The sequence below is a fragment of the Dreissena polymorpha genome, chromosome 13 (assembly GCF_020536995.1).
Source record: "Dreissena polymorpha isolate Duluth1 chromosome 13, UMN_Dpol_1.0, whole genome shotgun sequence".
In the NCBI taxonomy this organism is placed as follows: Eukaryota; Metazoa; Mollusca; class Bivalvia; order Myida; family Dreissenidae; genus Dreissena; species Dreissena polymorpha.
In genome coordinates this window covers 57,478,613-57,502,081 of record NC_068367.1, presented here as the reverse complement: position 1 = coordinate 57,502,081, position 23,469 = coordinate 57,478,613, and the positions used below count along the sequence as shown (strand labels likewise).

Here is a 23,469-nt window from a genome sequence, read left to right as displayed (position 1 = left end):
TTAAAAAAAGTACTACACACGTGCGCGCGCCGGTGTGCGCCTACCGGTCATCATGCCATGGGGTGCGTTTTAATACCAGAAATTGATTTATGCAAACCATATTTGGTTGATTATTTTTATCCATTAAATGGATAAAATCTGTTGCACGGAGTATTTGATATGCTGAAGCGGTAATCAAAGGCACCGTTCAATATGGTTGAAAATATAGCGCATGTGATTGCGAATGTAGTACAAATTCATGTAAATACATGCTAACTTCTAAAAACGCATATTTTAAGGTTATATATATACTAAACGACATTTCGAATATTTATTCATTTTTCTACTTGTGTTAATTGCCTTTTTATCGACATTTGATTTTAAAAATATAATAACCCTAGCAACAAATTCATACAATCATATGTCATTTACTGAAAATCAAGCCGGATAATAAATACAAATTACTATCAAATTATTGTTCATGTAGTCAGCGATGTTTTCATATAGAATACTCTGGTATGGACAATTATATGTTCAGAAACGTGCACATTCTTGTATTGAATGCATGAATTAACCCACTTATGCCTTGTGGACTCTCCCATCCTTCTAAATTGGATCAATCTATTTCCAAAATTAGGGAAGTCTAGATATTTATTTCTATATATAGAATGTTTCTTACAGAAATTCCTTTAAGCAAACAGTGCAGACCCAGATGAGACGCCGCTGTTTGCCAAGGCCTTTTTTCTAGATGCTAGGCATACATGGGTTAAATGACCGATGTTCAATGACGATGTAAATCAACGTAGTGTACGCCTTAATTACTGGAAATCATTGAACGACTTATAATTTTTTTATGGAACTCAAATGTAACAATTAATAACTTATTGCTTTGTTTTTAAAACCGATATTTTTCCTTACATGCCCTTTTTCAATGTACACGTACGTTTATTAAGGATGTATAAGCCTGGCGTCTTTCGTCTCGCAACTCGAGCCAAATACCGGTATATTTTTACTAACAGCCGCGTAAAATGTATCTTACCGAGTACCCTTCATTCTTCATTATCAAGTCAAGTCAATTCCAGTAAATTTAATTTTTGTAAACAAATGCCTCCGGCCAATAGTACATAGTAATATATACTAACTATTAGATCATAACAGAGTTGTGTCAAGAAAATGTTTATTTAAATACATATAGGGGGTGTGTTAATATAGCATTACTAAGTTATTGGTATTTTAGATCTTAACATAGTTGTGAATAGAGCATATCCACACACATGCATACACAAACAACAACACAAACAAAACCGATGCTGAGTTAATATATATCCAAAGTAGTTAATATATATCCAAAGTATTTGATTAAGTTATTCATATTTTTTAGTAGATGATAAACACGTTAAAATAGCCTATTTTTCTGTATATTCAGCCACTTAAGAGCTTAATTGACATTTTATATTGAAAGAACACAATTTCAACACCAGTAAGACCTATAGAATTGTATTTGATATGTTTTTTCCTCTATAAATAAACTAGTATGCGAGTTATGGATATTGGCTCTTTTTAAATCTATTTTTTTCTTTAAAGCGGGTATATACGATTTTTTTATATGTGTTTAATTGTAATAAATTGATAAAATATGTTACAATTACACAAAATAGACAATAAAATTATACATTAAAGCCGTCTTTCATAAAATGCAGGAAAGACAAATTAGCGGCCCGAGCCGATTGTGACGAACATATTTTCCTTCATTAACCAAAGCATTCGTCTTTGTATTAGGATTGGAGTTAGTGTTCGTGTGTCGTATGAATAGATATCGTTGCAGAAATTCAAATAAACCGTTAACTAAGTTTAGATTCACATCGTACATGTATGATATACATGCTGGCGAATTCGGCTGTACAGCCGTTTTCAATTTCAAAATTAAATATCTGGCTTATTTCGCATTTTTCGACACATGTTCTTCTTAACTTTTATTTTCATTTATATTGAAATATATATATAATAAGTTGTTTACACATTTTATATAAATTCATAAATATTTGACAAAATCGTATATACCCGCTTTAAAGGGGCCTTTTCACAGATTTTGGCATTTTTTAACTTATTCATTAAATGCTTTATATTGATAAATGTAAACATTGGATCGTAAAAGCTCCAGTAAAAAATCAAGAATAAAATTAAAAAAAGGAAAAGAACATTGCCCGGAGCAGGTTTCGAACCAGTGACCCCTGGAGTCCTGCCAGAGTCCTGAAGTAAAAACGCTTTAGCCTACTGAGCTATTCCGCCGAATACACATACTTGACGTATTTTATACCTTATATAAGCAATCTTCGTAGTTTCACAAAATTTAACGACAAAAACAGAACTCTCCAAATTATTCAATCGTTTCGCGTTGCAACGCTTTATAATTTTTAGGTTTTAAAATCGTCAAAAGATGCATATAATGGCTATATTAGACCATGGTAAATGTTCAGTATTACTGTTTCCTCACAAATATCATAACTAAAACGAAAATTTGCGAATCTGAAACAACTTTTTTCAATTTTGTCAATTTACCAAAGCGTGAAAAGATCCCTTTAAGCGCAATCACAACACCCACTTGATTTTCAAATCGTATATACATCGCTTATACTGTATGTGTGGATTGCCCCGCGCGACGCATATCTTTTTACAGCTTACATATATACTATAGAAATAGCATAGAAACCATAAAAAAAAAACACAGTGTAACCTTGCACAAGATTGGCGTTTGGAAAAACATTAGTTGACTGTAGCCTTCATAGGACAAACCTACTGAGATATAAGAAACATTAACTCCGTTCAATTTGTTGCTTATAAATGTATTAGTTTGATAAGAAATGCTGACAGCATTTCTCCGCAGATATGATAAGTGAAATGAATTCAAATCAGGTATACATATATAATTATTATAATACATAAGTAATTAAAAGCTGCTGTCTTTTGGGCGACATTTATTGTATCATATATTTTCGCGACCAAAAAAAGTTCAGTAAAGTTGTGGATTTCCGGCTTTTTAAATGGCAGAATAAGTACTGCCTACTGTGTTATACACATATTAGACCTTTTTTTTCCATAAAAAAATCCATCCTTGCTAAAAACCTGACCTCAAACTTCTTTAGCAAAGAATGATGAATCCCGGGCAAGCCCCACCCACCTCAAGTTCGGCAGGGGGACCCAGCATAATGGCAGGAGCGTCGATGTCGCAGGCTGAGCGAGAGAAGGTCTATCAGTGGATAAGTGAGCTCACTAGTCCTGAAACCAGGGAGAATGCACTGCAGGAACTAAGGTTAAACATAAACACACACATTTATCAATGACCCAGTATCAGGAACATTTTAAATTTTTAGCTCAAGTGACAGTGTTTTTTTTTGATGAAATATTTGGCATTATTCGGCCCCATTCCCCCATCTCTAGAGTTTATATTTTTCACCCAAATATTTTAAAATTTCCCTCTCGTAAGTGTAGTTTAATTTTATTCAATACCTCATATAAATACGTCTTTCGTTACAAATTTATTTACTATAATTTTCTTGAACTGGCGCATGCGCGTGTTTACTTTCTTTTAGCCTTTACTCCTTTACCGCAAACCGTACGTAGTTCACTATCACGACTTTTGCTTTACGTCATCTGTCTTTGAACATGAACATAACATGTTGCTGAAAACAACAGTTGGAATAATGTTCTCTCTCTCTATGTACGGTGAATTGTAGTGTTAAAACTTGATTTTGTACTGTTTCTTGCAAAGTATTGATATTTCCCCTTTTTCCCCTTTTACGCGTGAATTTTCTCCCGCTCAGGGGACCGACCCATTTCCCCCAAAACTGAAAAAAAACACTGAGTGAAAAGATGAGGTTTGAATTTCGACTCAGCTTAGTACAGAGAATGACTTTCTACCAATAAATATTCTCAAACCTCACCTTTAAGCAAACTCACATATTCTTGAACAAACTCCTGGTTCAGTCTGACACAAAGTCAAGTCAGAATATTCATTAAGTACCTTTGTGATACTTGCCCCATGTTTATGATCTTATAATCTTGTTTACCATCATAGAAATTGCTTTACCCACACAAACTGAGGTAAAATAGTTATAAAAGTAATAGTAAATATATAGTAATATATAAAAGACAAACCTTTTCTGTTAAGAAATGTGTAAAATCTACTATTTGTGTAACGAACTCATTCAATTAACATTAAATTTAAGAAAGCATTATGGGAGCTGATTTAGGGTATCTAAGTAAAAAAACAGCAAATTATAACCACACATACAGCTATATGCTTGTTGACCATACTGTAGTGAAATATTATATATTAGAAATTAACTGAATAAAGCATCTAATGAGAGGGATATTTGTTGATTTCTAAGTAATATATTTTTTTTCTAAGGGGTTAAAAGGAAATTTGTTGTCTTCTCAACTGCAGTCTTTTGCATTTGTGCTTAAACATCATCTTATGCTTGCCACTCATATTCATTGACAGTGTATAGCCATAAATAATCTTTTATATTTAACTTATTAGCATTAAATAAAAGTGTTGTTTTTTTCTTCACATAAATGACTATGACCCTCTCTGGTGAATTGGAAAAGCAGCTATAGCACTGCATGGGACAGGGATAGTTAAGTAGTAATTGTTGTGTCACTTAAGTATTTACATGTCTACTCTTGTGAATGCAAGAAGAGCATTCACTCAAAATAATCTCAAACCAAATAAACTGATGATTTTAATGATATTGAGTTAAATAACATAAACAGTAAGAGTAAGACAAATAATTAGCTATTGATTTGTAAAATCTACTAAGTTATTTGGGAATGCATTGCAATTTTGATTTTATTACAAAATTGTTTTCACTAAAACTGGGGGATGTAAGCTTTTTTTATTTTTACAAACCATGAGCCTTGAAGGATGTTAATTTTACAATTGCAGCAAGAAGCGTGAAGTCGTGCCTGAACTGGCCCCCATGCTGTGGCACAGTTTCGGAACAATTGCAGCACTGTTGCAAGAAATTGTCAATATGTATCCGGCCATTAATCCTCCTCATCTAACGGTTTGTTAAAATACTACATCACTTTTTTAAGTGTATTTGCATAAGTTGTTAGGTGTTATTTTTAAGATTACATAAATGAAAATTAGAAGTAGCTATTCAATAGACCCTTTTCACAATAGGCCAAAATTGATAAGAGCGCAAAGTCACATGACTAGCAGAACTCCAGAACGAGGCTGAACGTGTATAAATTTCCAATACTCCCGCGCAATGATGTAATGTATTGACTTTGTGTCAATACATTAAATATTTTGTCTTCATTAAAGTACTTGTTTTTCTCCATTTTTTCCACACATTTGACACGCTTTGTTAGAGCTTTTTTTATCGCGCTGATTAAAAAAATATCTATCTTGTTTATTGATACATCTGTGGTTAAATAGCCCCTGTGTTCCGGGAAAATCAATTATCTCATTATGATCAGATACTGTGCCGACAAATACTAAATAACAGCATGGTGTCATAAACCACCGGTGGTAGATGCCTGGTCATTGAACACCATGTATGGTACCCCAATGTCTTATCGTGGTAGAAGCATTACATAGTCATTTCTAAGACTAATGTAACGCCAAATGCTCAAACTAAATACTGTATAGATATTAGCCAGTTTAATCATAATAATACAGTGAATGCTGGACATTCGTCCTAGCCTATTTTTCACACAGGCGGACATTCGTCCCTATGTTTTTTGACAACCTGAACATTCGTGCATTCATTATTTTGACAATGCTCATAATGGTTCCTACATAATTTTGACAGCCTGGGCATTTGTTCCTTCGTTATTTGGACAGCCCGAAGATTCGTTCCAGAATAATTGCTATCCCGGTCATTATTATCACATTTTATCAAAATAATATGGCACTCTGGGCATTTTATCAGGTATTTTAATATGTCGTTATTGAAATAGTTAAAAAATAATGTTCTCATATTTTGTGTTATACTTTATATTGTTGTAAATTTTTATCGTGATCATAGGAATGATAACGTTAGAAAATAATCGTATATATCGACTTACACTGAGATCTGTAACTTGCCAAAATGTTGCAGAATTCTGGGGGTTAAAACTATGTAGGGGTATATATATCAGGTCTGTCAAAATAATGTTGGAACGATTGTCCGGGATGTCTAAATAGCGTGGGAAATAATGTCCGGGTAGTTAAAAAAAAAGTATGAAACAATGTCCGCCATGTCAAAATTAGCGTAGAAACGAATTTCCTTGTGAAAGAATTTTCGGATACATAATTAAGTGCTTAATACTTATAGATACATTTGAAATATTTATAAGCTTTTATGCTAAACACGAAACCTATTTAGCGGGTACCGCTAAAATAAAACTCCGTCTTTACATATTTTTATAAAGAGTGTTTGTTAGTGTATGAAAGAACACAATTAAAATAAGAATTTTCATTGACCACAACGGGATCACAGAATTTTTCAGAAAAATAAAGACACACACACAAGAGAGATTTATGTCACGATGTGACATATATTTATCACTCACAATCACGTTTAAAGAGAAATCAAGGTGCGTGCATAGACAGTTCAGTTTGCTCCACGTTCGTTTTTTTTTCACCTGTATAAATTACTTCTTCAATATCTTAAACTGAAAAAGAACATTAAAGGGGCCTTTTCACAGATTTTGGCATGTTTTGAAGTTTGTCATTAAATGCTTTATATTGATAAATGTAAACATTGGATCTAAAAAGCTCCAGTAAAAAATCAAGAATAAAATTAAAGAAAGGGAAAAAAGTAGCCCGCAGCAGGGCTCGAACCAGTGACCCCCGGAGTCCTGGAGTAAAAACCTATTAGACCGCTTGGCCATCCTGCAAAGTATGTATGGTAGACGTATTTTATACTTTATATAAGTAATCTTTGTAGTTTCACAAAATTAAACGACAACAACAGAACTCTCCAAATTATTCAATCGTTTCGCGTTGCAACGCTTTATAATTTTCAGGTTTTTAAATCGTCAAAAGATGCATATAATGGCTATATTAGACCATGGTAAATGTTCAGTATTACTGTTTCCTCACAAATATCCTAACTAAAACGAAAATTTGCAAATCTGAAACAACTTTTTTTAATTTTGCCAATTTACCAGAACGTGAAAAGATCCCTTTAATTCAATTTAAATGAAAAATGACACAACATTTAAATAGTTTGTGTGCTTTGCATTTTCTGTTGCTTTTTCTTATGATTGAGTCAACACACATTTTACACATTCTATCGTTTGTGAAAAATAGTACAGACCAACAAACATACCTTTGAAAATTTAAGTTATATAATAACCTTTTGTATTATACAACTTTTGTATATCTTTGTTTTGCGCAATTATCAATGTTTATTCTTCAGATCACATTTGCTCTGATGACAATGGGTATCTTGAATTTGAATCAATTCAATATTAAATAAAATGTATATACACGTATTCACTAGTGGTTCTTTATACTATGGCTTTGAAATATGACTTGGGTGTGAAATTATTTATTTCATAACCCCTCATCAATTTATTGACTAAACAACACATCCATGTATGCATATGTTTGCCGTAATTGTAAACAGTGTCAGTGATCATGAAAATCCCGAATGAAATTTATAAAAATCAACTGGTTTATAATCATCGATATGCTCCGCCAAAGATCTATACACGTTCAGCCGCGTTCTGAAATTCGACGCTTCACGTGATATCTAAAAATAGCAACAGCGGTAGTATTTAGAAACTGGTCTACGTGTCATGTGATAGCAATATAATTTTTAGGTATTTGCTTGTGTTATATGGCCCTTTGATATTTATTTTCACAACTTTTTAACCCTTTGCATGCTGGGAAATATGTCTTCTGCTAAAATGTCGTCTGCTCAATTTCTAAAATTAGCATTTTCTTGGATTTTTTTCAAAGAATACAATCCGAATAGCAAACAGTTTGGATCCTGATGAGACGCCACGTTCTGTGGTGTCTCATCTGGATCCAAACTGTTTGCAAAGGCCTTCAAAATTCGGTTCCCGCACTAAAAGAGTTAAAATCTCACCAAAGACTATTATCCTGGGATCTGGAGTCATCTGATTGTCAGCTTCCTGTGTGTTAGGATGAGCTAGCACATAAAAGTTGTGCCTCTCACTACAAAAAAGTAAAGGTGGGTGTACTAGAATCACCATTGACGTCTGTCCGTCTGCTCATGAAAATTTGTCTGAAGACGTTCTTGTACACCATTCAAACTTGCTTGGATCTTTCCTTGTAATATAAAAATTGTGTATATTAAAGCAATGTTTAGCTTTCTATTTATACAAGTACACCAGTTATGCATTTTTTTTTCAACTTAGAATTTCTGTTGCTATACACTCTTCCTCTTAAACAATATGATTAAATAATTTGATATTTGGTAAGTAACATTTTATTGTGGTTCTTTGCAAACTTTGTTGAAATAATGATCTTGGGATAAAAACAGGCCATGCTTTAGGGTAGAAAAATTACATTTTTACAACTTTCCGCATATTACTACCAGAGGGGTAATCACGTGACAAACAAAATTACGACGTCTATATGGGCAAGAATATGATAAGCATTTACATCGTTTTAATAATCATTCTATATCTCGACTTTACTATTTCGCTGCAAAATTTCCCAGCGGGTCACAAAATTACAGCTTAGGCTAAAAAAATTCACAGAGAGGAAATACGTGATAAACAGCGTGTATTAATATGAAATAAACGCTTATCACTTTCTTGCTGAAATGGAAAGAAAGTGAGCAGCTTTTTAACAATTAACAAAAGTAATAAAAGGTATAAATCTGCGAAAAGTACCTGTTTTTGCATAGACATCGCCATCGTGTTTCTCATGCAGGGTTGGCATATTGACCGGTCAAATGAGTACCCTTTCTGACTACATTTGGTGTCAGGGGATATTTGTAACTATGGTGACAAGCACTAGTTTTATGTTCATCAGACTGTATATCATTAATAATTCCTCTGCATACAGTCTCACATTACAGTTAATAATGTGTGAAGTGTTTGATGTCTTTCTAGGCCCACCAGTCTAACCGAGTGTGCAATGCCCTGGCTCTACTACAGTGTGTGGCATCACATCAAGAGACCAGATCAGCCTTCCTAGCAGGTATACGTAGGGAGACTATTAGCATTTAAGATAACTTCATCACATATTTACTTGCAGAAAGTAGTCAGTCAATAAGGGTGTCAGATAGATCTTAGTACATAAGACACCCAGATTTCCTTCTATACAATCATTTTGCGGTTGGATTAAACATTGTTCTTGTGTTGGTAAGATAGTAATATAGCTCAGATAGTTTAATCACTGGAGTAATTCATATGCATTTTTTGTCTAGGAAGTTTGCTTGCATATTCTTGTAGGGAAATACCCAAAGTTTATTCATGGGAATCTGAACACTTCGGTAGACTTAGTGAAGGGTGCCATGGAAACCAAGTTTGTTTCCAAAACATGTTAATTTTTTATGTTAAAGAGAATGGCCAACATATGTTGTTGGTTGTAAGGTTAAGCAAAAAACTAGACAAAGTAATGGCAAAATTGTTACAGATTGGACTTTCAAAGATTTTAATAGAAGCAAAGTTGTGCATTTCGAAGAAAATTAATGTTTTTGTTAAAGAAAATTGCCAACATATGTTGTTGGTTGTAAGGTTAAGCAAAAAACAAGACAAACGAATAGCAAAATTGTAACAAATTTGACTTTCAAAGATTTCAATAGAAGCAAAGTTGTACATTTCAACACAAATTAATATTTCATTTTAACTTTGTTTGGCTTCGAAAAATGCTCTGTCATTCTAATTACCACAATCATATAGGAAAGATAACATGAAGGATATTCAGTAGAGATGCAGTACCAGCACAGACCATTTTAAGAATATTGAAACCTCTGTCCTTAACTTATCATGATGATAAATAGTTTCTGATGGATACCTCAACAACCAGTATCCAGAAAACACGATTCAATGGACAACATAATAGTTTGATCACTTGTAATAGTACAGTATTTGTACAGGCAGTAGCAGGTTAATACATACATAGTGTTTATTCTTCTTACAATGCCATTCCCACCAAGCGCTTTAACCCTTCAACACTTAAATACATATTTTGACTCATTGTAGTCCCTTAGAAAGTTAAATTTAATTAAAGACTATTCTTACTAGATTCAAGTTTTAAAGGCTTCAATACCAACCCTTAGATACTGAGCAGCAAACAGCATAAAACCTGAACAGTCTGTGAGTTTTTTTTACTCGCAGGCTTTTCTGGTTTTATGCTGGTTGACCTAATTGCAAGCATTTCTTTCAAACAAACTAGTTTCCTCTAAAATAAGCATAATTTATTATCATACGAGCTTAACTTGATTCTTTGTATTCTTTTTATTTTCTATAAATAAGTGCTTTAACAACATTTTGTTTTGAAAGAAATGAAATGAAACAATTAAAATGCTGTTCCAGTGGCACAAAGGCTATGCGAAGAGGTGAGAAATGAATGCTACTTCAGCAAAGCTAAAACTAGTAATCGTTGCATGCTATTTCAGCCAACCTGCCCCTGTTCCTGTATCCATTCTTGCACACCTACACAAAGACGAGGCCCTTTGAGTACCTCCGCCTCACCAGCCTTGGGGTGATAGGAGCGTTAGTCAAAGTAAGGAGCGCTAGTCAAAGTAAGGAGCGCTAGTCAAAGTAAGGAGCGCTAGTCAAAGTAAGGACATACTGGGAACCAGCCTTGGGGTGATAGAAGCGCTAGTCAAAGTAAGGAGCGCTACTCAAAGTAAAGACATACTGGGCACCAGCCTTGGGGTGATAGGAGCGTTAGTCAAAGTAAGGAGCGCTAGTCAAAGTAAGGACATACTGGGCACCAGCCTTGGGGTGATAGGAGCGTTAGTCAAAGTAAGGAGCGCTAGTCAAAGTAAGGACATACTTGGCACCAGCCTTGGGGTGATAGGAGCGTTAGTCAAAGTAAGGAGCGCTAGTCAAAGTAAGGAGCGCTACTCAAAGTAAGGACATACTGGGCACCAGCCTTGGGGTGATAGGAGCGTTAGTCAAAGTAAGGAGCGCTAGTCAAAGTAAGGACATACTGGGCACCAGCCTTGGGGTGATAGGAGCGTTAGTCAAAGTAAGGAGCGCTAGTCAAAGTAAGGACATACTGGGCACCAGCCTTGGGGTGATAGGAGCGTTAGTCAAAGTAAGGAGCGCTAGTCAAAGTAAGGAGCGCTAGTCAAAGTAAGGACATACTGGGCACCAGCCTTGGGGTGATAGGGGCGCTAGTCAAAGTAAGGAGCGCTAGTCAAAGTAAGGAGCGCTAGTCAAAGTAAGGACATACTGGGAGTTTTTTGTGGCTTCATATCTCTTTGGATTTGGGAAAAATAGCGGGATAAACCATGCAATTTGGGAAAAATGAAACATTATTAACCCTTTGCATGCTGGGAAATTTTTCTTCTGCTAAAATGTTGTCTGCTGAATTTCTAAAATTAGCATTTTCTTCAATTTTTTTTAAAGAATACTATCAGAATAGCAAACGGTTTGGATCCTCATGAGACGCCACGTTCTGTGGCATCTCATCTGGATCCAAACTGTTTGCAAAGGCCTTCAAAATCCGGTTCCAGCACTCAAAGGGTTAAGGACATACTGGGATTTTTTTGTGGCTTCATATCTCAAAGCCTGTGTCTTTTGGATTTGGGAAAAATGGCGGGATAAACCATGCAATTTGGGAAAAATGAAACATTATTAATATGATTATAAATTACAGTATTCATATTGTTTATTTTTGAATGTTTTACTGAATTTTAAAATTTACGTTATAAAGTGTAACAGAAGTAAATCCCTGTATATTTATTGGAAAAGTTCTGTTTCTTTTTTTGGGGGGGAGGGGGGAGATTTTGGTCAGATTTATGGGGGAAAATGTTACTTTTTGCCATTGGGAAGCAGCCTGTAAGATGCTGTAATTTTGGACAAAAAGAATCACTGACATACATTTGTAATAGTTTCATTGAGAGCTTCTACAGCTTCTTCCAAGATAGGGTATTAGCGATGTTTGTTTGCCTATGGCAGTGAGGCAAAGTGGCACATAGCCTAGGACAAAGTGGCACATAGCATAGGACAAAGTGGCACATAGCCTAGGACAAAGTGGCACATAGCATAGGACAAAGTGGCACCTAGCCTAGGACAAAGTGGCACATAGCATAGGACAAAGTGGCACATAGCATAGGACAAAGTGGTACATAGCCTAGGACAAAGTGCCACATAGCCTAGGACAAAGGGAGTTACAATTTGTTGAACAATTAACCACCTTTTCGTGAGTAAAAATCAATGGTTAATACAATGGTGTCATCTGAATAACTACAGTTGGCATTGCATGACCATCTTGATGAAACTTTGGATATTAGTGAAGTTTTAATCTTTTCATGCACAAAACTCAGAAAAAGTAACAACAGACGAGGCAGTTGTTATGAGCTGTGTAAGCTAAATTTACCGCTGCACATTTACATTTCAATTTAATTGAGTTTAAGTGAAAGTAAGTATTTTTTCTGACTTGACAATAATACATGTAGTTAGCAAAATCTTTATAGCATTTATTAATACCATATACTTATTTATTTCCAGCCATTACTAGTTCTACAGTAAAAAAATATATGTTATTTACACCAATATTTTGGATGTTTGTTTGTAGTCTGATGAACAAGAAGTGATAGACTTCCTGCTCACAACTGAGATTATCCCCCTTTGTCTTCGAATCATGGAGTATGGGAGCGAACTCTCAAAAACTGTATGTACAGGTATACCTAGGCATGGCATGGGTGGTTTGGAGTTCTAATACAACCACATACACTCTTGATATTTAGGAATATTTGTGTAAATACAGAACAAAAAAGTCTTCACCATAAATAGACATGTATTTAAATCAAGATTGTACGATGAAGTAGGGGCAATATACATATATTTAAAGTTAATATATTTTTACTAAGAATTCAAAGACAATCATTTATGTATGTCAACCCTATTTTTAACATATTTTAAGGAAATAGTTTTTAATGTGAATCATTCCAACATATTTAGGTTAGCATCCCACGAAACAATTTACACATTTATTTTCTTGTGACTTCAGTGTTATAAAACTCTGATGTTCTTTAAAACAAGAAGTAGGAAAAACATCATTTGTTTTCACTAACGTTGCAACAAGGCAAGTAAGGTCAGGTAAACCGTTTTTGGGGGACGTAAACTTTTTTAAACGATTTCCAATATAATAAAATTATGCAATGACACTGAATTATCTTCCAAATCTCTGTCAAACATTATTTCTTTAGGTAGTTTTACATAATTTAAATTTAATTAAGCAATTATGATTGAATATAGTAACAATAATCACAAACTTAATAGTTATTTCAGATAATTTAAGGAAAATGATAAAAAGCTATACCTGGACAAAAAGTTTAGGGTCAGCACAAAAGGTTAGGGTTAGTAGTGAAACAAGCAACTTTGTTATGCACCTTATAAATCTCTAAAGTGAAATAAAGGAAATTTATAAAAAATATTCTCTTCCTTTTTGTTACCGATACTTGTTTGTCAACCAGGAATCCACATGTCCCTATTGTTTATCATAGGTTACTTGTTCCCTTGGGGAAGAGCGTCATTTCCCTATTGTTTATAATAGGTTACTTGTTCCCTTGGGGAAGAAGCCTCATTTCCCTATTGTTTATCATAGGTTACTTGTTCCCTTGGCAAAGAAGCCTCATTTCCCTATTGTTTATCATAGGTTACTTGTTCCCTTAGCAAAGTAGCCTCATTTCCCTATTGTTTATCATAGGTTACTGGTTTCCTAAGCAAAGTAGCCTCATTTTCCTATTGTTTATCATAGGTTACTGGTTCCCTAAGCGAAGAAGCCTCATTCTCGGATTGTTTATCATAGGTTACTTGTTCCCTTGGCGAAGTAGCCTCATTTCCTTATTGTTTATCATAGGATACTGGTTCCCTTGGCAAAGTAGTCTCATTTCCCTATTGTTTATCAAAGATTACTGATTCCCTTGGAGAAGTTGCCTTATTTCCTTATAATTATCCCACACCATAGGCGGAGGGTTATTGTTTTGGCGTTGTCCGTCCATCCGTCCGTCTTTCCGTCCGTCCGGCACTTTTGTGTCCGGAGCCATATCTTGGAAGTGCTTTGGCGGATTTCATTGAAACTTGGTATGAGTATATATATATGGATAAGAGGATGATGCATGCCAAATGGCATTGTACTCCATCTGTTAATAACGGAGTTATGGCCCTTTGTATCTTGAAAAAATGTCAAATATAACACTTTTGTGTCCAGGAGCATATTGGCGAGGATATCAATTCAACGAATTCGCTTGTTTTTTTTCTTAAGTCTTAGAATAATTCTTGAAAACAGGGCGTGCGTTATACATGGTTGCACGTTATATTTGGGAGCACGTTATACATGGTTGTGTATTATATGTGGTTGCACATTATACATGGTTGCGTATTATACGTGGTTGCACATTATACATGGTTGCGTATTATACGTGGTTGCACATTAAACAGGGTTGCGTATTATACGTGGTTGCGTATTATACGTGGTTGCACATTATACATGGTTGCGTATTATACATGGTTGTGTATTATACGTGGTTGCACATTATACATGGTTGCGTATTATACGTGGTTGCACATTATACATGGTTGCGCGTTATACATGTAATTATGGTACGGGGCCAGGTCGCCACATTTCCCTATTGTTCACTGTTTATTACTTGTTTGCTTGTCCAGGTAGCCACATTCATCCTTCAAAAGATTCTTCTGGATGAAACTGGGCTGTCCTACATATGCCAGACTTATGAGAGATTCTCACACGTGGCCATGATACTGGTGGGTAACAAGAAAAAAGCTATTTACAAATATATGTAAAGCTAATTGTTATAAGATTCACAAATTTACAATTGTTCTACCTTTTCATAGTCAAACAATTGAAGAACAGCTTACATAATGTTTCAAAATTGTTTCTATGCCCCCAGCAGCTACAGATGCATAAAGGCATAAAGCAATGATACAATAGTGTTTGTTTGTGCTTTCATTCTTCCATCCATAATACTTATACCTCCATTAAGTAACACACCCATATCAACACTTTTTATGCCCCCTCTGTCGGTCTGTCTGTCGGTATACCAGTTTGTTTCCGATCAATAACTCGTCAACAAATTGCTTGATTGGCTTGATACTTCACACATGCTTTGGCCTTGAACAGTAGATGACCCCTTTATGAGTTGGGGTCACTAGTGTAAAGGTCAAGGTCACTGTGACATTAAGTGTTAAATTGGTTTCTGTTTGATATGTCATCAAATAATTGAGTAATGGGTGTCAAGGCCCTGTTTGTGTGGGCATTTGTCTCTGACTGCGAAGCTTTTGTACATTTTGAAGTTTTCCTTGTGATAAGCATAAGTTCTACCTATAGTATCATCATGATGCTATATAAAACAAGGGACAAAATTGTCACAAAACCAATTTTTAAAAAAGTCTGATAAAGGGAGACAAGTAAAACTGAACTGATTGTTTAAAATTAACCCCCTTTGTTTCAAAATAAATCTATTTTTAGTCGTGGCAACCTTGACCTTGGAGATATTGATGTAGTTCTTTTGTGTGACAAACCGTCCAATGATGGTGAACAAATGTGCCAAATGATTTTAAAATCTCACAATGAATGACATAGTTATGGCCGGGACAAGCTCATTTATTGCCATTTTTGACCCTTGAACTCAAAGTGTGACCTTGACCTTGGAGATATTGACGTAATTTTTTTGCGCGACACACCATCTAATGATGGTGAATAAATGTGCCAAATGATTTTAAAATCTCACAATGAACGACAAAGTTATGGCCCGGACAAGCTTGTTCCACCAGGGCACAAGCCCGCCCGCCTGCCGACATTCGCCAATCTAATAACAGTTTTTTCCTTCAGAAAACCTGGTTAAAAATACCTGCATTTAACCAAAATCTGATTCTAGATATCCTTTGACTTCTCTACCTGATAAAGCTAGCCATGTTTAGTTTAACATGCTTTAAAATAAGAGGAAATGTCATATATATGTAGTGTATAATAATAATCCTTTTTTTACAAAAAAATATAATGTCAGAATTATGTAATTATTGCGACAATTGTAAAACTATACATATAACATTGTGTGATCACTATGTATTAACCCCATCCATGTGACATTCTCACGAAATCTGTTCACAAAATATGTTTATCTCGTGTTCATTTAGATTAACTGATCTTTAAAATGATGTGTGTTTTGTGTGTACTTCAACGCATGCTGTTATTTATATGTATGTTTATGACAATGAGCTTCACTTGCGAAAGTCAAAAATAAACTATTCTGTTCTATTCTTTTCTGATAAAATACACGGTATTTAGAAAAAAAAATTGGTCTGATTCTTAAATTGTTTATGACTAAGAGCTTATGGTTTCTCATGAGATGAACAAAGATTGTAGAATTGTATGCTGATCATAATTTGTGACAACCATGTCTGATTGTGTTTTACTGATCATGTAATTTTACATAATTATTTTTAAATCTGTTACAAAATGTATGTCTTTGCCAGCAATCATGCTTTAATTTTCCAGGGTAAAATGGTGCTACATTTAACAAGAGAGCCTTCCGCTCGACTCTTGAAGCATGTTGTCAGATGTTACCTGCGTCTATCAGACAATCCAAGGTATCATAGGATTTTTATGTCCCCCCACCACTATAGTGGGGAACATATTGTTTTTGCCCTGTCTGTTGGTTTGTTGCTTTGTTTGTTTGTGCAAACTTTAACATTTCCCATAACTTTTGCAATATTTAAGATAGCAACTTCATATTTGGCATGCCTGTGTATCTCATGAAGCTGCACATTTTGAGTGGTGAAAGGTCAAGGTCATCCTTTAAGGTTAAAGGTCAAATATATGGGTCAAAATTGCTCATTTAATGTACACTTTTGCAATATTGAAGATAGCAACTTCATATTTGGAAAGCATGTGTATCTCATGGAGCTGCACATTTTGAGAAGTGAAAGGTCAAGGTCATCCTTCAAGGCTATAGGGTCAGATAAAATACAATATCCCCTAGATATATATTAAATATAAGTGATAAATGCACCATTTTATTTACTGTTACACAAAACTTTAGAAAGTTCAGACATACCAGTTTTAAGTCCCCAGTATGTTCCTGTATTTCACTGCTTCACATCAAATTAAAAACAAAAATACAGATCGTTATACCCCCACAAACGAAGTTTAGGGGGTATATAGCAGTGAGCTTGTCTGTCTGTCTGTCTGTCTGTCGGTCAGTCCGTATTAAGTGTCAGCTCTTTAATTCAAGTTGTTTTTGTCCGATCTTCACCAAACTTGGTCAGATGTTGCATCTAAATGATGTCTAGGTCAAGTTCGAATATGGGTCATGCCGGGTCAAAAACTAGGTCACTGGGTCACTTAGTGCGATTTAAACATTGATCATGGTGTCCGCTCTCTAATATCTGTCCAAGTTTGGTGAAGATCGGACAAAAACAACTTGAATTAAAGAGCTGACACTTAATACGGACCGACCGACAGACAGACAAGCTCACTGCTATATACCCCCTAAACTTCGTTCATAGCAAATTTTGTACCTTGTATTCCCTTAATTCTTGTTAAAATTGCTATTTTATATAGCAAATTTCCCTATTTTTGTGTCAAATTGCTATTCTATATAGCAAATTTCCTTATTTTTGTATTAAATTGCTATTCTATATAGCAGATAAGGTACTTTTGTACTAATTTCTCTCTTGTTGTCCCCTATATTTAAATAATATTGGTTGGATAAGAGCATTTTGTTGGTTTTTGCCTGCATTGAGGTATTAATTGGTCTTTTTAGCAATTTTATATCACACTGATGTAATTTCCTTCAATTGTTTTCATACTTTTCTTCATCTACCGTGCACTCCCTCTGGTCCATGGGGAACAACCGTCGTAGACTCCACCTCCACAATTACCTTCCTTAGTCCAACCTAGTGGTAATCCCCCTGCTGGTTTATTCCCCACCCACACCAGCCTACACTTCCAAACCTCTCCTTCTTTTAACCCTCCAGGGTGGCAACTTGTATTTTATATAAATAAATGCATATAGTACTGTACATAATGTAAATAATCTACTTTTATGTATAAATTTATCTGTTCTTCCTCATTTTTAACTGTAAATTTCATTGTTTTACTTATAATTTTTATGTAGCCCTATAAAGGTGACCGTTTGGCGACACGTAAGTCATTACCCTTATTTTACAAGGGTTATTACTAATAACCATTTTAAATATTGTCTTAACGCCACTCTGGGGGGTCGTCTCTTCTTCATAGCCCAATTCTCGTGAGGTTCCATACAGACAGGGTCTTATGTTGGAGCATAACGGTTATATTCCCTGTCTGCAAGTGTTCAACATTGTGCCACATTTACGAATACATACCAATTACAATACAAAATATAATTTAAAACTAAATTACAATTACCAAATACAATTTTTTGTTTTCTATATAATTGCACATACAAATCCCCTTTTTCTTATTAGAGCTATTAAATCTGACTCTTTTTTCCTATTAATTAATGTTTATTAATCTTTATATCCTTCCATTGTTCGAACATGGGCCATGCCAGATTAAAAACTAGGTCACGGGGTCGCTTAGTATGTTTTACACATTCAGCATGGTGCCCGCTCTATAATTCAAGAAGTTTTCATCCGATCTTCACCACACTTGGTCAGAAGTTGTATCTAGATGATGGGTAGGTAAAGTTCGAACATGGGCCATGCCGGGTCAAAAACTAGGTCAGCGGGTCACTTAGTGCGTTTTAAACATTGAGCATGGTGTCCGCTGTTTTTTGTGAAGACAACATGCAAAATATTCTGTGTCAATGTGGCATGTGGGGGTATTCGACACGTCTGTGACAAAACTCTAGTTGTGGATATGGTGTTCTCCTAGCGACAGGGGGTTCAGGGGGTCATGGCCCATGGTGTCATGGCTTTGATACCCACTGTGGGATCATTCTTTAAATCTTCCTCAAAAGACAACAAGTACTGGTTCTACCCAAGAAACAGACTCAAGAGCCTTTCAATAAGCCTTAGACGTTTGATTTATGTAGATTTAAACACACCAAAAAGAACTGTTACGCAAACCCTGGTTAATTTCAGTTTTATCTTCCTGGGGACCGTTGCAATAAAAATTGTAGCACACATTTAAGATATAATACATTTTCGAAGATGCATAATTGCTAAAGTCCATATCATATGATTATAAATTTGCAGTACTTAATTAATTATATTGGCATCTTTAGGGCAGTATATACTTGACGAGCATGGCGAGCTAGTTCGTCTTCTTATTAAGATTACAAAATTCTCTTGTAAGTTAAAATTGTCGTACGATCGTTTATGAAACGGCCCTCTGATATTTATCTCTCTACGTCATAGTCCCGCTCTGTTCTAGGGCAAGAGAGGCTCTCCGGCAGTGCCTTCCAGACCAGCTCAAGGACATCTCGTTCGTGAACCACCTGACTGACGAGAACTCAACCAAGCGTTGGTTCGCTCAGCTGCAGCAGAATTTGGAGACACCCGGTGTGCCTGATCCCAGAAATCCAGGCATGCCTCTGCATCAGCAGTGAATGTTTTGCTACGAACTCAGCAGTGAATGTGTTGCTTAGCAACTCAGCTTAGCAACTCAGCTATGAATGTGTTGCTTAGCAACTCAGCAATGAATGCCTAACTAAACCATAGAGCAGTGAATGCATTGCAAACCCTTTACTACTCAGTCATGCAACTTATTTTAACGCATTGTAGTCCCTTAAAAAAACAATTAAAACAATTAAAGACCTTTCTTACTGAATTCAAGTTTTAAAGATTTCATTTACAGCCCTAAGATACCGATGGGCAGCAAACAGCATAGCTCCTGTTGGTTAATTTTTTAGCAGCAAACCGCAAATAACCTGAACACACTGCGAGTAACTCGAAGGCTGTTCTGGTTTTATGCTGTTTACATAATAGCCACTTTCACTTTGCTTCTGAGTGGGAAATGGTTAAGCCATTTATGCCTAGCGTCTAGAAAAAAAGCCTTGGCAAACAGCATAGACCCAGATGAGAAGCCGCATGATGTGGCGTCTCATCAGGGTCTGCGCTGTTTGCTTAAATGAATTTCTGTAAGAAATATTCTAACTGTAGAAATAAATAGACTAAACATCCCTAATTTTGGAAATAAATTGATCCAATTTATTAGGATGGGAGAGTCCACTAGGCATAAATGGGTTAAGCAACAGATTTACAGCTGGCTAGTATTACTGAAAATTATGTTATAGTTCTGAGCAGACCATTTTTGAAGGATTTGGGGATAGTGTTGTACATTGGACACTGAAACATTTGTGTCTTGTTCTGAGAAAATTGGGCTTAATGCATGTGCGTAAAGTGTCGTCCCAGATTAGCCTGTGCAGTCCGCACAGGCTAATCAGGGACGACACTTTCCGCTTTTATGGTATTTTTAGTTTCAAGGAAGTCCCTCCTTGCCGAAAATCAAGTTTAGGCAGAAAGTGTCGTCCCTGATTAGCCTGTGCACAGGCTAATCTGGGACAACACTTTACGCACATGCATTATGCCCAGTTTTCTCAGAACAAGACACAATTATAAGCTATTGCATGTTGGGATTAATCTGCCATTTTCAATACACTAAAAGTTTGGGGTTTTTTAGGGACCTTTAATTGATACCGTGTATAACTATGAACTCACTTAATTCCTTACATCTATGGTCAATGTAAACTAACTTGCTTGCCGGTCATTCTGCCTTTATCAAGATATTAAAAATGACTCGTATGATGAGCTAATTCTGTCATTTTCAAGTACCTTATGATGAAATGTACCATCATAAAATTGTCTGGCTATACAGCCAAAATTGAGAAGAGAAATTGCCAACTGTAAACCCTTAAAGTTTTATCGATATTAAACCTCGATTTAAGCTGCAAGTAATAATTAATATTTAGCATCTTTGAATAAAAATCTATGAATAAAACTGCATTTTAAATTTCAAACTCTTATTCCATTAAAACATTGAAAGTAAATGATTTAATAGTGTGACCTTGAACCGATCGTCTTAAACATAGCAAAAGGTTTAAGTCTCAAATGCTCAGGGTTATTATAAAAAAGTAACATAGACTTTTTTTAAGTTGTATTTTTGTCAATTTTTCTGATTTAATTGTTTCTTGTTCCATATCATGTTTATCAAGTTTTATGTAAACCAATTAAATGGATATAATATTTATACAGTTCATGTATTTGTTAAATGATTTGAAAAATTATTGGCTTTTTTATCTTTAAGCTTGCTGTTTATTGACTAAATGCTATACGATGATTTTATTATAAATTACTTAATAAGAGTTTTCACTTATTGCTGTAATGAAGATGTCAAATACATGTTGTGTTGGCATATTGCCTTTCTGATGACTAGTTTGAGTTATTCAAAATGGCGTTCTCATAGATTTTGGCATGTTTGGAAGTTTGTTATAAATGCATTAAATTGATAAATGTAAACATCAGTACTAAAGAATTCCTGTCAAAAAATCAAACAAAGAAAAAAGTTATCCACACATGGGCTCGAATCACTGACCCTTGGAGTCAAAGTTAAACGCTTAACCCACTCAGCCATCCGTGCTGACATAACATGAAATAAATTCTATTCGAAATATTAACAATCCTCGCAAAATAAAGCTATGACAACACAACTTTCCAAATTATACAATCTTTTTGCATTTGTAACGCTTAATAATTTTCAGGTTTTAAAATCATTAAAAAATGCATAGATCGGATATTTAAGAGCATGATTAATGTTCAGTTTTACGTTTTTCTATTTTAAAACAAACATATCTTCAACGAAAATTTGCAAATCTGAAACTTTGTTTTTAATTTTGTCAATTTATTCAAAACCTAAAAAGGTCCCTTTAATTGGAAACAGGCACTTTGATTGTCAATTGCAAGCAAATGTTTAAATAAAATAACTTTTATAAAAGTTATTTGTTGTATTTAAAATCCACCATTAAGCATTTTTGTCGTAAAATATATTATGTTATCGCAGTAGAACAAAATCAAGTATTATGTAATATTTAGACAATTTGCTAATGATAAAAAGGAAAGGCACAGCCATTTTAATAGAAACTGTAAAGGTTTTTATTTTCATCTTCAGTGGTACTCATAGTCTTTCCTATTATATAAATATTAAGTACAAAAGCAGCGAAAGAAAATCATAATGAGGAAAGTTATGAAGAACAAAACGTTACAAAGCGCGAGTGCAAAAAGGCAGGGACCTATACAAACAAGTTGTGTATAGGTCCCTGAGAAAGGTAAGTGATTTTGTTCTTTTTATCGTTTGAATCATTGCGTTTCAGTCGTAAATGCTGTTTTTTGTGAAGCTCATGTGGGACTCATTGGCAATGGCCCATTTTATGGACAAAGATTTGACGGCAAAAAGGACGTTTTCTTCAAGGTTACGACAGAGATGTAGATAACTTGTTATCTATGTCTCTGGTTACGATAAAAAAATATAACAGAAGTGACACCGTATAAGCAAATGAATTAATCACTTGGTATTTTTTATAACAATGGATACTTTATTGTACTTAAATAGTATTTATAATATAAATTCTAATTTCCTTATGAATATTAAATTGCTCATATACGTAACAGGCAGCAGTATTGACATATTTGTGATAACGGCTTTTTAGTGGCGTAGCTATGGCATTTGCTATATGTAGACCTAGCCATGAGGCAAATATACGACGTTAGCTGTTTATCATATGTGTTTTATTGAACAGTTCACATTAAATATGAGAATTACATGGGAATTTATTAAACAGTTCCCATCATAATGAGACTCAATAATATGGGAATTAAAAAAAGAATAAACATATTATCATAAAACATGCTTTTTATGTTCTTTGAAATTCATTTAAAGCCTTAAGAAATCATAATTGTCAGCGCTTCATTTAATGTGCATTCTTGATAGGCCGAAATAGGTTTACCTGCTGTAATACACGAAGACATTTGTATTTGTGTGTTACATCTGAACGACCATATAACTTTGCATAAGTAGGAAGGTACAGCACATAACTTTGCAACACCATGTTTGCGGCAGTTTTGTCTCTGCTTAACGAACCAAATGAAGTATCCTAGTATGCGACGGAGGCGATATGCGAGGAAAACGATTTTTGCCCCTATCCATATTAGATGGTGTGTCAGTATACAATTTGGCTGTTTTATTATTTAATTTTTAAATCGTTTTTCAAGTCTCCTGGTGTAGTAGCCAAATATCCTTAGTAGCGCGAAATCCAATAAAACGAAAGTGGGTTTTGGCTACTGTTTTTTTCTCCAACAGTGCAGGTGTTTTCTTAAAATTTGATTATGGCGGCGCCC

General features: G+C 34.8%; 1 protein-coding gene across 1 annotated transcript; it reads left to right on the top strand.

Annotated features, from left to right (window-relative positions):
• Nucleotides 1–2,752: 2,752 nt before the first annotated feature.
• On the top strand, nucleotides 2,753–21,889 carry LOC127855503 (CCR4-NOT transcription complex subunit 9-like). Its single transcript, XM_052391156.1, has 9 exons — nucleotides 2,753–2,892; nucleotides 3,123–3,289; nucleotides 4,925–5,045; nucleotides 9,061–9,148; nucleotides 10,572–10,678; nucleotides 12,704–12,799; nucleotides 14,797–14,895; nucleotides 16,649–16,740; nucleotides 19,511–21,889. The coding sequence occupies exons 1-9, from the start codon at nucleotides 2,866–2,868 to the stop codon at nucleotides 19,683–19,685; spliced, it is 972 nt and encodes a 323-aa protein (XP_052247116.1). The 5' UTR covers nucleotides 2,753–2,865; the 3' UTR covers nucleotides 19,686–21,889.
• The last annotated feature ends 1,580 nt before the right edge of the window (nucleotides 21,890–23,469 follow it).